General features: G+C 37.5%; 1 protein-coding gene across 1 annotated transcript in view; it reads right to left on the reverse strand.

The window, feature by feature from the left end:
* Nucleotides 1-1,960: 1,960 nt before the first annotated feature.
* LOC131429253 (uncharacterized) overlaps nt 1,961-14,489 on the reverse strand; it is a 367,830-nt gene continuing 355,301 nt past the window's right edge. The window contains exons 22-23 of the mRNA XM_058593304.1: nt 2,710-2,815; nt 1,961-2,650 (exon numbers count right to left, since the gene is read on the reverse strand). Of these exons, the coding sequence (XP_058449287.1) occupies nt 2,373-2,650; nt 2,710-2,815 (384 nt within the window). The 3' untranslated portion in view covers nt 1,961-2,372. The remainder of the gene's footprint in view (nt 2,651-2,709; nt 2,816-14,489) is intronic.

The following is a 14,489-nucleotide window of genomic DNA, read 5'->3' on the forward strand; positions in this document are numbered from 1 at the left end:
AAATTTTCACTGATCGCACTGTAATACCGGAACCGGAAGTTGGATCTGGATCAACTTTTCGGGGACTTTTTTAAGAATTTTAAAACCTTTTATTTGTTTCTTAGTTTGAAAATCGGTTAAGAAATCGATAAAATTGAGTGCGCATTTTTTTATAAATTTACACATATTTCCTTATAATACCGGAACCAGAAGTCAGCTCCAAACGAAATTCAAGAAAATTGTATGAGGCCATAAGACTTTTCATTTGAATCTAAGTTTGTGAAAATCGGTTCAGCCTTCTCTGAGAAAATTTAGTGACATTATTTGTCACATACAACTTCGACCAATTGAGAAATTTTGGGCATTACGGAGGCACATCTTAGGAAACATGTCTCGACAGCCGAAACCATTCAACAGTTCGAAAAAGATTGGAAAAAGTGGCAAAACTTGTCACCAAGAAGTCTGTACGGAATTTAATGAGGAACGTTCGCAAGAAGGTGCGCCAGCTAGTCTACAATGGCTAAGTAGCAATTATTGAGAATAATATTATGTTGTTGTAGTCTAATATTATCAGCATATCGAATAAAATTTGAATATCTAACACTTGTGAGTTATTTACAGCGAAATCAAAGTGCGTCCATACATTCTGGGGCAGTCTTTATGTTTGGCAATATTTTCTTCATGGGACATATTTTTTCTTATTTTACATTTCCAAGCCTATTAGTTTAACAGCCAACATAATTTTGAAATAAATAAATCAATGATAACGAGTTTTAACTGGAATTTTGTATTTAGAATTTTATTTTAATTAATTGCTTTAAATCTCGGCCCTAGCTCACATGCTTGAACACCAATAATATCGGTTATTTGTTTTCAAAAGCGATGAAGATCTCGGTAATTTATAGTTTTCTCGAAACCGAAAATCTCGGTAAAAGCAAAATACCGAGATTCGGGAAAAAAATCTAAGTGTGTGTTTAATATCGTATAGAAGTCTACAGTTTGGTCCTACTGAATGCCAGAAATAAAACCCGGCAGCATTTTGATAGCTTCTTTTACTGAAATCTGCAAATCCGAAACGACATAATCGACATCAAAATTCTATTTGTTGCTATTTTTGCAACCGTTGGGATCGCCTCTTTGTGAAAAAGCTACAAACGAAATTAACCGTCCTAAACTGCCACCCTATTTCCCAGAATACAAACGCAATCTTTTGAAACCGAATGGTCCTTTTCAATACTATAAATCTTCAGCGGTCAAACGGTATCAAATCAATTGCTATCTATACACACCTCGAATGCAGTCCTACGTCAACCTCGCGGTTAGGTTTCTCTCTTCGTAGTTTGATCGTAAGTAGTGAAACGGCACTAGAGACACTAGAGAATCGTTTCAATTTCTTTTTCATATTGAATCTATAACAAAGCAATTCCTTCAAACTGAGTAACAGTCTTATTACAGTAATCAGCAAAACATTTGACCAATCATTGAATAACGGTTTTTGTCGTTCCTACTGCCTGATATAACTAGAATGATTCAGCGTTCAAATATTTTCTTAGCGTAAAACAAGAACTACATTTGCGCTCGCTAACCGACATGCTTCAAAAACTGTGTAGCATTGCTAGGAAGGTATGATCTTCGCTAGGTGCTAATTACTAGATACAAAAAAAAATGAAATATATTCCCATTCTTGCTGCTACGATAGATACAGCTCAGTGGCTAGACTAGAGCCGAGGACAGTTTGTTTGGCCATCAACTTGCTAGTTGAAGCCGTGAGCAATTCAAATGAAACTCGAACGAGAAAGTCAGCAAAGATACTGTTACAAAATATGGTGAATCAAGTTTATCGAAGGATTGTGGCGTAGTACCAGATACGGAACGCCCACAGACATACCCGCTAATTTCAAGTTCTATGAAATTTTCTTCTCAGCTGTCATCAAACTGCCATAGGAAATAAATTTCAAATGCAATATATTCACAACTAGAATTTAATAACATATATCTACACTTATTGGACAGCAATGACATGTATATCCACTACGGAGAATTTCTTCCGTGACATCTGATGCCCTGGGCGGTATAAGGTAAAACATTTCACTAACGCTGGGTAAGGTCAAACACGTAACTGGAACAGTCCAGTGTAATTAAATATCGACATCGCTTAAGCTCATCTATCGTCTAGTTCAAAGATGAAACCTTTGATCCGTTTGGCACATTTACTTATTGTTAATGACGGTTTGTCTAATCTGCTCCGATGTCGGTGGAAATACGTACGGTGGAAATACGCTGGGTAAGGTCAAACACGTAACTGGAACAGTCCAGTGTAATTAAATATCGACATCGCTTAAGCTCATCTATCGTCTAGTTCAAAGATGAAACCTTTGATCCGTTTGGCACATTTACTTATTGTTAATGACGGTTTGTCTAATCTGCTCCGATGTCGGTGGAAATACGTAGGTTGGTTCGATTTCATTGAAATCTATGTAAATTCGCCGATGGGGTTGCAGCGATTTGTTGATTTGATGAAATGATGGACGGTCATCCGGATCGGATTTCCAGCAGTTCAGCATCAGCTCGTACAGTTCGGTGGTGCATATTTCCGGCCGATCGAGCCGGCTGCCGTTGTTCAGGTACGTCAACAGTTCGTGGTTGCTGACAGTGGGGTATGGGTAGCCTCCTGCGAAGGGACAACATCAGGCTGTCAAAAACGAAAACTCTAGAACTGAAAATACATACCGAGCGTTCCTATTTCCCAGAGAACAATTCCGAATGCCCATACGTCGCTTTTGCTGGAGTATAAATTGTCACGCATTGCTTCAATTGACAGCCAGCGAAGCGGGACCTGTTAAAAAGCAGCTATTATTTTTTTTTTTCTAAAATGACCATTTAAAAAAATAATGTTTTCGAAAATATTAAATTCCCCAAACTAAATAAGGTTTGTGCGTGACAAAATCTGGACACCCCTAAATGCGTATATCTTTGGAAATATTTCATCAACGCGTGAAATATTTCGCATACCTATGAAATGTGTTAAACCAATTTTTGATAATCGAAGAAGGCGTCTCGAAATAAAAGCAAATGCGAAAATCAATTGTATGCGATCGCAATGAGAATCCGGATCTATCAGTAAACAAAACTTGCAAAACCGCTTGGTTTTCCTGCAAGCACTGTCCAGAGCGTACCGATACACGTTTGATAACAACCAGAAAGGCTAGGAGCGAAACAAAAACGGATCTCAGGAACCACCAGAAAGACACGAAGGTGAAGCAAATATTTCAGAAAAGACCAGCTCTTTCGGTACGTACTATAGCTAGAAAGCTAAAAATGTTTCCAATTTTCATGCATACTTTCAAACATCGGCAAGGTATGAAGTCGTTCAAGGTGAAAACTGTACCGAACCGCAGCGATATACAGAATGGGACGACAAAAACCCGGGCTCTCAAGTTGTTTTGAGATTATTTGACGAAGTTTTCATGCGTGACAATGCACTTTGGTCCAAAACGGGAAATTGGCGAGACAAAAATATTAACATACTTCCTTCAGCAAAATAATAGTTTCAAATTAGTTCTACAAGTGTTCCATACATTGTCCTTTCGAGAAATGTGACACACAAAAACTACAGCCGAAAATAGATTTTTTGTAAGTCAAAGCACTTCCTGAAACCCAAGAAAATCATTTGTTTGTTTAAAATGAGTAGAATGTATTTATTCGAACCAAAACTCATTGTGCGTCGTTTTCCGGTTTTTATAGGCTATTCGGCACACAAATGGATGAGAAAGAAGGGCCAGTGTCATAGGCGTCTTGGGGGCTGTCCATAAAAGACGTCACGCTATTTTTGGCAATTTTTGACTCCCCACCCCCCCTTTGTCACAAATTGTCACAGCAGCAAAGACCCCCCCACATGTCACATGTCACGAATTCAAACTAAATAAAGTTCATCTCAATACATACTCAACATGTATGACAAACCATACAAATATGTGGGAAGCTGTCATTAGATTAAAAAGAAATTTCTCCAAAACTACAAAACCATCGAAATTATTTCACTAATATTATTTATATAATTGAACAAAAGTATTTGATTGGATTTGATGAAACATTTAAATCAACTGTTTTAATTCTTCTAGGGGTACACAGGTTTCTTTAACTAAGGAATAATATTTCCTTAGTGTAGCATACATGACTGAGAAAATAAAGCTCAAAACCTCATCAAATGGAGATCACTGCCGAGGAAGATCGCTTGTTATCTTTCCCAATAAAGATCACTTCTGATCTAGTGATCTTTAAATCACATCGATCAAAATCGGTACGGATCTTCCGTCGCACAAAATCGGTAGTGATTTTTAGCTAAAATGATTCTTGATTCATGCAAGTTCAGTCATTGGATGATTCGATCACATATGATCAAGATAGGACATGACATGATCTACGCCTGAAATCGTTGATCCCCCGCTGAGGGGTGTGAAAATTAGTAATAACAGCAATCCTACAGGAATTTATAACTAAGGATTACCCGTGTCAATGAGACTTTTCCAAAATCATGGAACATTGTCAATTTTGTATCTTTGGGAAATACTCTTTCAACACTCGTTATCAACAGAGTTGGGGAAAATACCGGTTTGGGTTGTTTCATTCGCAATAAAATGAATACTAGATTAAGAGAAATCAATGCTAGATGAAAATTTCATGAAAATAATTAGTTTGGATCGTAATCACATTGATATTGTTAATTTGACAGCATTCTCTACGCAATAGCAATGCTCCATGCAAAATTTGTTTAGAAAAATATTTCACACCACATCAACTCAATAAAACGCTTCTTGACATGAATTTAATTTATGGAAGTAACAGGAGCACAGTGTTTGAGCACACAGCAGGCGCTGCGTTTGAAAGCGGTGTTTGAATTGCCATAGCAAAACCTGCACTCCTCCCGGGTAGATGTGAATAGTGAACGAATATCAAATAAATAAATATTACCATCATATCTTGTCTTGATGTTCCTGTGCTGTCAAAGCAATACTTCATATTTTCTTGATATTTAATCGAAGGAATCTTCTATATAGATTAGACAAAATCTATTTAGCATCAAGATTTGTTATTATAGGCTATTTCGTTATTGATGAGGCATACCAATTTCATTAAGTACAATTGATCCACTGGTTCCTTTTTCAAATGGAATACAATTGAATATACTGCATCAGAATAAGATAAGAGAAATTCTTATGATATACTTTTCTCAAAGCTAGAAAATAAAATTAATGAAAAATTCGTCTTCTATAAATGTTTTGCTCTTGCTTTGAAGTTACAATGGTAGAATTTTATATTTTGTTGCTCTTTTCTCATGCAGACTTTGTAATGATTTTTGATATTTTAACTCTTATTTCAAACTAAATAATGTTATTTTCTACCATTGAGATGTTTGGTTTTAATAATTGGTTGGCAAATCACTTCTACCCGAGCTGTTACTTGTGTGTATGATATTCAAGCTAAACAGGGTTAATAATTCAGCTGCATGCCATGCTTTATGGTTGAACATGTTTTTCTTATCATTATAATTATTGATAATCACAACATATATGTTAACGTTTTTTGCTGGTTTTATTGATATTACTCCGCCAACATGGTATTTCTGAATGAATTTTAAATACATCAAGAAGTATGAAATTTCAATGCGACCGACCAAACAAACTTTTTGAAAATCTTTCATTATTTGTGTGGTTTATATTCCACATCTGCTCATTAGATTTTCGAAAGTTAAAAAATCCATAATTCCAAGCGATTGGTGCACCAAAACTCATATACATTGACTAAATTGTCAGTGCATAACTTAAGTTAAACCGTTTGAAGGCCGTCTTTTTTTGTTACTCATATAAGACAAAATTTATAAATTTCGCTTATTTACTCACCCCTCCGTGCACTTTTGCTGATCACAACAGAAATGATTTCCTGCATCATTCATTTCCGAATTTTCAAGAAGAAGCTTTTACATCAATATATACACGTTTTCCTATAGAATGTTAACGTTTATTGTGGAGATTTTTTCAGGAAATAGGGCAAAGCAATAACATAATTAGGTATTTCAAAAATGCGCTCATTGAAAATATTGAACGTCACATTCCAACAACCCTCTCCCCTCCCCCCTGTCACAAAAGGTCACGTTTTGTGAAACACCCCCCTCCCCCTCGCGGCGTGACGTCTTTTATGGACAGCCCCTTGGCACGATGTGGATAAAAATATTTGAAATAACCATATTACACAGTATCTCTAATCCTCAGTTGCTCAAACTCAATTGAAGTAGTTATGTTGGTAATAAATTAATTAAAATTGTTCTGCAATCTATTTTCGGCTGTAGTTTTAGTGTGTCTCATTTCTCGAAAGGACAATTTATAGAACACTTGTAGAACTATTTTGATACTATTATTTTGCTGAAGGAAGTATGTTGATACGTTAAGACGTTTAAGAGTTATGCAATATTTTTGAGACCTTTGAGGGTATTTTTAAGACTACTTTAAATAAGTTAAAAAAATAACACCCTTCCAATTTTCTCTTAAAATTTTACTTATATTATGACCTTTCAGGAACCGCATACGATACATTTTTATCGATCTGGCATCTCATGAATATTGATAATTGAAGCTTGATTAGTTTTTTGATGAAAAAACAATCATAACTATGTACTGGCAGCTCATATGCAAAAGCTTGGTTGAGAAAAATTGTGCGCAATAATTAGTTCAACAACTATTCTGAAGACAATTTTTCCGTAGAACGTTTCACAAAAAAGTTAGAACAAAAATTGATTTTTCAGGAGCCACCCTACCTTTATTTGGGGAAATTGATGTAACTCGATCAAATAAAGAGCTGGAGAGGTGCTATTTTCAACAAAGTTGCTCAAAATAAAATTTCCTACAACTTTAATGTACTACAAAATCATTTTTGAGTTCAATTAAGAAAGTTGGATTTCAGATTTCAATCTAAATGAGGACCACCCTAGTAACTTTTTTCATCAAAAGGAGCGCCATATGATTACAAACAACTTTTGTGAAGACACCAACTACATAAAACTAATATTTAGTAGTGAAAATATTTCTGTCACTCTAATTTCCCGTTTCGGACCACTGTGCAATGGACGATAAAACTCATCTGCTGGAAGACTTTAAGCAACTGCCTTTTTATACTACCATGCAATAAAAAAAGCCCTAGAAAAACATTTCAAGACGAAGAAAAAGGCCAAGTTTCTCAAAAAAAAAAATTTGGTTTGGCTGCCAATATGCAGCTGTGGTCGAGCAAGCCATAACCATCGAAACGGTCAGCAAAGAAATGTACAGTGTAGAATGCATAAAGATAAGATTGTTACCATTCCTACGCGGCCATGACGATCTCTCGCTATTTTGGTCTGATTCAGCATTTTGTCACTAAGCCAAAGATGTTTTGGTATGGTATAAAGCGGCTAATCCACCTCACTGCTTGGAGTTTCGACCCATCGAGCGTGAAGAGAGAGCTTCCTCAATATATACAATAAGCTATAACCATGGAAAAATTTCAAAAATCTTGGACAAAAGTAGCTAAACCGGTTGCAAAGAAGTCTGCACAGACACTAGTGGCTGGAGTAAAGTCAAAAGTTCATAGTCTCTCCATTTGACCCTAGTTAATTAACTGTAATTTCAGTTTTTGCAATGACTGAGCGGAAATATATATTGGAGAAGCCAAGTGAAAGAAAAACTAACAGAAAAGATGAATTTTTGGAAAAAGATACGCTCTGAGACAGGACTCGAACCTGCGTTCTTATGCATTCCGTGCATACGCGCTACCATTTCGCCACTCTGATCTTGTTTTAGTCACTCTAAAACGCAAAACAGACATAGTGGCCCTTATTACGGGTATCACTACACGGTGAAAACCAAGTGAAGTGATTGTGACCCTTATCATCGGTATCACTTCACGGTGAAAATCGAGTGAAGTGAATTTAGGTCTTTAGCACAGAAGTCGCTTCAAAGACAAAAGTAATTATTTGGATAAACTTGATGTCATTATGAACATCACGCCACCAACATTTCGTTGAAAAAATGAGTTTTTTCCACTACAGTGATCACTTCACTATGCGTGATACTGGTAATAGGGAAAATCAAGTGAAGTGACATGTAAGTGAAGTGAATGTGAAAGTAGAAGTGAGAACGGTAATAAGGGCCAGTAGCAACGTACATCGAACATGGTCTACATCCTGGCCGTCACCCGACCGATACCTTACATCCAAACATCTTCTCTGTCCACCAAACACTAGTCCTCTCTGTACTGTAATTTGTTTTTAAAATGACTAATGATGCACTATTAAATTAATAAAAAAAGGCATTTTGGATTGAACAAACAGCAAATTCGTTTTATTCCAAATTTTTTTTTTTTTTCATAAATACGTTTATTTCATAGGCAATATACATAAGTTTTTCTTCGCCGTGGCATCCACAATACATAGTAGTTTAAACCTAATACATTTCGAATATCATATTAGTATGTTGGTACTCATTAGTTAATCTAAACACTGTTTTTATCAAGCGAGTTGCTATTTTAAATTACATTAAATAAAATACATTTATTTTGTACATGATCTTATAACTATTTCAGGATTGTTTGTATCAGTTCACCACTTATATTCAATATCCTATAGTTGGCTATTGGTTGAACTCATGGAAGAGAAAACAGTTTAACATAAAATAAAATTTAAATTGGAACTCCAATGGATTTAATGAAATGATAAAGAAGTTTCATGTATGGAAGGTCACGACAAGCAAGAATGTCGCGAACTGGGACATTGGATAGTCTACCTTGGGTACGCAAGGAATTTATTAGTTGAGATCTGACATCACGAAACTCCACGCATGTCCAAACAACATGGTCAATATCGCGGTAACCTTCGCCGCAAGCACAATGATTAGTCTCGGAAAGTCCAATTCGAAGGAGATGTGCATCTAACGTGTAGTGATTGGACATGAGTCTGGACATCACACGAATGAAATCTCTACTCACATCCAGTCCCCTGAACCATGCCTTTGTCGATATTTTAGGAATAATTGAGTGCATCCACCGACCCAGATCATCTTTATCCCAAGAAGCTTGCCAGCTGGCAAGTGTTCTTTGGCGAGACGCGCTATAGAATTCGTTGAAAGCAATCGGTCTCTCATAAATTTCACCCTCAATAGCACCACGTTTGGCTAAAATATCGGCTCTTTCATTGCCTGGAATGGAGCAATGAGCCGGAACCCAAACTATTGTGATTAGATAATTATTATTCAATATGTCGTTCAGACACTGTTTTATTTTACCCAAGAAAAACGGTTCATTTTTGCCAGCAGCGTTTGAGCGAATGGCTTCAATTGCACTCAGACTATCTGTGAAGAGGAAATAATGGTTTGGAGATAATGTGACGATTACATTCAAGCTATAATGAACTGCTGCTAACTCTGCTATATAAACAGATGCAGGTTCTTGAAGCTTGAATGAGGCCGAAACATTATTGTTGAACATACCAAACCCTGTCGCTTCTTCCATTCGCGATCCGTCCGTGTAAAACATTTTCTCAGAGTTAATATGCCTGAACTTACTTGAAAATATTTTTGGGATTTCCATAGAGCGTAGGTGGTCCGGGATTCCACGCACTTCGCGCTGCATGGATGTGTCGAAAAATAAAGTTGAGTCAGGTACATTTAGGAGGCTGACACGGATAGGAATATATCTTGAAGGGTTGATTTCCTGTGACATATGGTTAAAATATACTGTCATGAATTTTGTTTGAGATCGAAGCTCGACTAGTCGTTCGAAATTATTAATTACCATGGGATTCAGCACATCACATCTTATTAGCAGGCGTGATGAAAGCTCCCAAAATCGATCTTTTAATGGAAGAACTCCCGCCAGAACTTCAAGACTCATTGTATGTGTCGAATGCATGCAGCCTAAAGCAATTCGCAAACAACGGTACTGAATTCGCTCAAGTTTGATAATATGAGAATTTGCAGCGGAACGAAAACAAACGCATCCATATTCCATCACTGAAAGTATCGTTGTCTGATACAATTTTATTAGATCTTGCGGATGAGCACCCCACCAAGACCCTGTTATTGTTCGAAGAAAATTTACTCTTTGTTGGCATTTCGTTATCAGATACCTAATGTGTCCTCCCCACGTGCATTTGGAATCAAACCACACCCCGAGGTATTTGAAAGTCAAAACCTGTTCGATTATTCTTCCCATCATATGAAGCTGAAGTTGCGCGGGATCATGCTTTTTTGAAAAGACGACCAGCTCTGTTTTCTCCGCAGAGAATTCGATACCAAGATGAACAGCCCAAACGGACAATTTATCTAAGGTATCTTGCAATGGTTTTTGCAGATCAATAGCTTTGGATCCAGTAACTGAAACCACGCCATCATCTGCCAATTGTCTTAGTGTACATGGGGTTACTAGACAGCTGTCAATGTCATTCACGTAAAAATTATAGAGGAGCGGACTGAGGCATGAGCCTTGCGGGAGACCCATGTAGCTAATTCTGATTGTTGCCAAATCGCCATGTGAAAAATGCATGCGTTTCTCTGACAAAAGGTTGTGCAAATAATTATTTATAACCGCTGGGAGTCCATGTTGGTGGAGCTTGTCTGAAAGAACATCAATGGAAACTGAATCAAATGCTCCTTTAATGTCTAAAAATACAGATGCCATTTGTTGCTTTTGAGCGAAGGCAATTTGGATGTCAGACGAAAGTAATGCAAGGCAATCATTCGTCCCTTTATTTCTACGGAAGCCAAACTGAGTATCTGACAACAAACCGTTCGTCTCGACCCAAGTGTCGAGACGTCGTAGAATAATTTTTTCGAACAATTTTCTGATGCAGGACAACATCGCAATGGGTCTATATGAGTTGTGATTGGAAGCTGGTTTCCCCGGCTTTTGAATGGCGATAACTTTCACTTGTCTCCAGTCAGGTGGAACAATATTTTGCTCAAGAAACTTGTTGAACAATTCCAACAAACGTCTTTTTGCGAGGTCGGGCAGATTCTTCACCAAGTTGAATTTAATTCTGTCCAACCCAGGGGCGTTATTGTTACAAGACAAGAGTGCTATAGAAAATTCCATCATTGAAAATGGGTTATTAATAAAACCATTATTTGGAGGAGATTCCCGTATAATGCTCTGCGTAGGAACAGAATCTGGGCAAACTTTCCTAGCAAAGTCAAATATCCATCGGTTCGAGTATTCATCACTCTCATTGCCCACGTTACGATTCCTCATTCGTCTGGCCGTATTCCAAAGAGTGCTCATTGGAGTTTCTCTTGACAAACCTTCGACAAAATGTCTCCAATAGCTACATTTTTTGGCTCGAAGTATGCTCTTGTACTTGGTTTCTAAAGCCATAAGTTTTTCAAAATTCTGAGGAGTTCCTCCTCCCCGTTTTAGAAACGTCTTGCAAGCATTTTGTTTTGCGAGTTTAGCCTCTGAGCACTCTTTGTCCCACCAGGGGTTGGGAGGCCTTCTGTTAGTCGTTGGCCCAGGAAAGCGTTTAGTTTGGGATTGTTCTGCTGCCTCCAGAATCGAACAAATGAGGAAGTCATATTCTTCAAGTGGAGGGAGCTCTTCCATTGAATTCAAAATACTAGAGATACTACTTTGGTATTTAATCCAGTCGATATTTTTTGTCAAATCATATGGAATACTAGCTGAATTAGCAATACATTTGTTACAGCTAATTGAGATGATGATTGGTAAATGATCGCTACCGTGTAAATCAGGCAATATTTTCCAGGTGCAATCTAGTCGAATTGATGTTGAGCAAAGAGATAGATCTAATGCACTTGGGCGTGCAGGAGGTCTTGGGATCCGTGTCATGCTACCCATATTTAATACCGTCATGCTAAAATTGTCACAAATGTTTTGTATTAAAGATGATCTGCTATCATTGTAAACGGAACCCCACATCATTCCGTGCGAATTTAAATCCCCCAGAATCAATCGTGGAGCAGGAAGGGCTTCAACCATTTCATTAAGCTGTCGCTGTCCAACTTGTGCTTTTGGAGGAATATAAACCGAAGCTATGCAAATATCTTTGCCTTTAATGTTTATTTGGCAAGCAACAACTTCTATACTAGAAGTTGAAGGGATGTTTAATCTATAAAAGGAATAACATTTCTTAATTCCTAAAAGCACTCCACCATACGGGGAGTCTCTGTCGAGACGTATAATGTTAAAGTCATTAAAATTTAAGGCTATGTTTGATGTAAGCCATGTTTCGCACAAAGCAAATACATCACATTTTTGACTATGCAACAAAACTTTAAATGAATCAAGTTTTGGCATGATGCTTCGACAATTCCACTGCAGGACAGTGATTGAATCATTTGCGGCGGATGATAAATTATCCATCAAATGATACAAAACCTGAAAGAGCTGGCCATTGAGCTGATAACTGTTTCAAAAAAGTTCTAGCTATTGGAAGGAATGCTGTTATGATGGTCTTTAGAGGTTCAGAAATATTGAATGCAGCGAAAATCCATTCTACAATTTCCGAAAATTTCAGTAATCCTGTTGGTGAATGTGAAATGGAGCCCACTGGATTATTGTCTTTTCTTGAGCTAGTTCCTGGATTGGTTTGTGAATTTGACAAACCAGGAGGCACAGTTTTTGGTTTTAAATTTGGCTTTTTAGCTTTAACACGGGGATCTTTTTTTGAAGGTATAATTTTAGGTGTCTTTTTTGGTATTTTGTGGTTTGTTAATCTCCTCTTAACAGACCCTTGAGGAGTGACAAACGAGGTATCTTCACTATTTCCGTCAGAGTCAGATTCCTCTGGCTCCGCAAGATTTGAAAAACCGTTTTCGGTTTCCAAAGGGGAGACATGTATGACCGTTTTGAGCATTTCTGCATATGTGCGCTTAGACCGTGCTTTTAAAGAAAGCTTCATTTTGTCTTTACGCAGCTTAAATGCAGCGCACACTGAAAGATCATCATGAGGGCTTTCCCTACAATAAACACATTTTTCAACATCTTTATCGCAAAGATTATCCTTATGAGGCCCTTGACATTTGATACATTTGGACTTATTACTACAGTAAGTAGCTGTATGTCCGAATTTTTTACAGTTCGTGCAATTCATAACATGCGGTACGAAAAGCCGAACAGGAAGACGAATTTTATCGATATAGACATGGCTAGGCAATGCAGATCCGGCAAATGTTACGCGAAACGAATCTGAGGGACGATAAGACTTTTTTCCATCGACAATAGATGCTGAGTACAATTGTTTGCACTCGAGTATCTTAACTCCCTCAAGCATGGAGTTTTTAAAACGGCCAACTCCATTTTTAAGTAAATCATCTGCTGTCAGACTTGCTTCAGTCACAACACCGTCAATTTCTACCTCCTTCGATGGAATGTAAACTCGATATTCAATAGCAAATAATTTACAGGTTACAATATCGTTTGCCTGTTTCAAGTCGTTAACTACAACTCGAATTTTATCTCTATTAACCTTACAGATTTCTTTAACTTCAGAGAAATGTGATGTCAAATCCTTTGTAATTTGCATCAAGTTTAAAATCTTTTCTTTTTTTCGAAGATAGACTATCCATGGCCCAGTGGTACCCTGTGGATAATGTTTAGCCCTCGGAGTATTTAAACTTTTACTAGTATCCGGAATCGGATTCGGATGATCTTCCATGAGATCATCCATTACATTAATTTTTTTTTGTAAATTAATAATACCAAAATAAAAACTTATGTTTAGTAAAATTTCAGATATAAGAAATAAAAAATAAATTAAATTAAATCTACCTTGTAGCTGATGTCTCTGTTCCTTTATCGTGAAGAACGACGTGAAGCTCTTCCAACGATTTCCAATTGGCAGTCTTTTGCTGTTTCCAATTGGCAGTCTTCTGTCGTTTACTGCTATCTCAGTTGCTCTGCCGTCGTTGTGAACACCACTGCACTTGCTGTACCTGACCCCAGGTACAGTGCTTTTGCTCTTGGTGGCGATCAAATGCGATGCTTGCAGTGTAGCACCTCGCGATATATGCCGTCTCTTTTGATCCTACGCAGCGTACAAATTCTGGTACCTGGTAGATCAGCACTGGGTTGCTTTAGCACCTCTGTGCCTTTGCACCCCTTCGTCTTCGCACCTTTATGCGATGGCACCTCTGTGACTCGTCACTTCTATGCTCTCGCACCTCTGTGTCTCTACACCTCTGTGCGTATGAACGGGATGGCCTTCGTTGCTAGCTTTCCAGTCGGGAAACGCCCCGAATATTGCGTTTGCTATGGGCAGTTTAACTACCTGAAGCTTAGAATTGTCTCGGTAGCAGCCGTTAACTCACGAGCCAGTACAATCGAAACACAACCTCTTCGCTTGAATGGTTTTTACTGAATGATTATTCCAAATTTAATTGGTCCTGATTTTGTTGCGATCAATGCTTAACTTTAAGAAAATAAAACTGATCATTTTGGTTTGGATCATTATTTTTTCTCCATAGCCACACACC

This window comes from Malaya genurostris, chromosome 2, assembly GCF_030247185.1.
Source record: "Malaya genurostris strain Urasoe2022 chromosome 2, Malgen_1.1, whole genome shotgun sequence".
Lineage (NCBI taxonomy): Eukaryota > Metazoa > Arthropoda > Insecta > Diptera > Culicidae > Malaya > Malaya genurostris.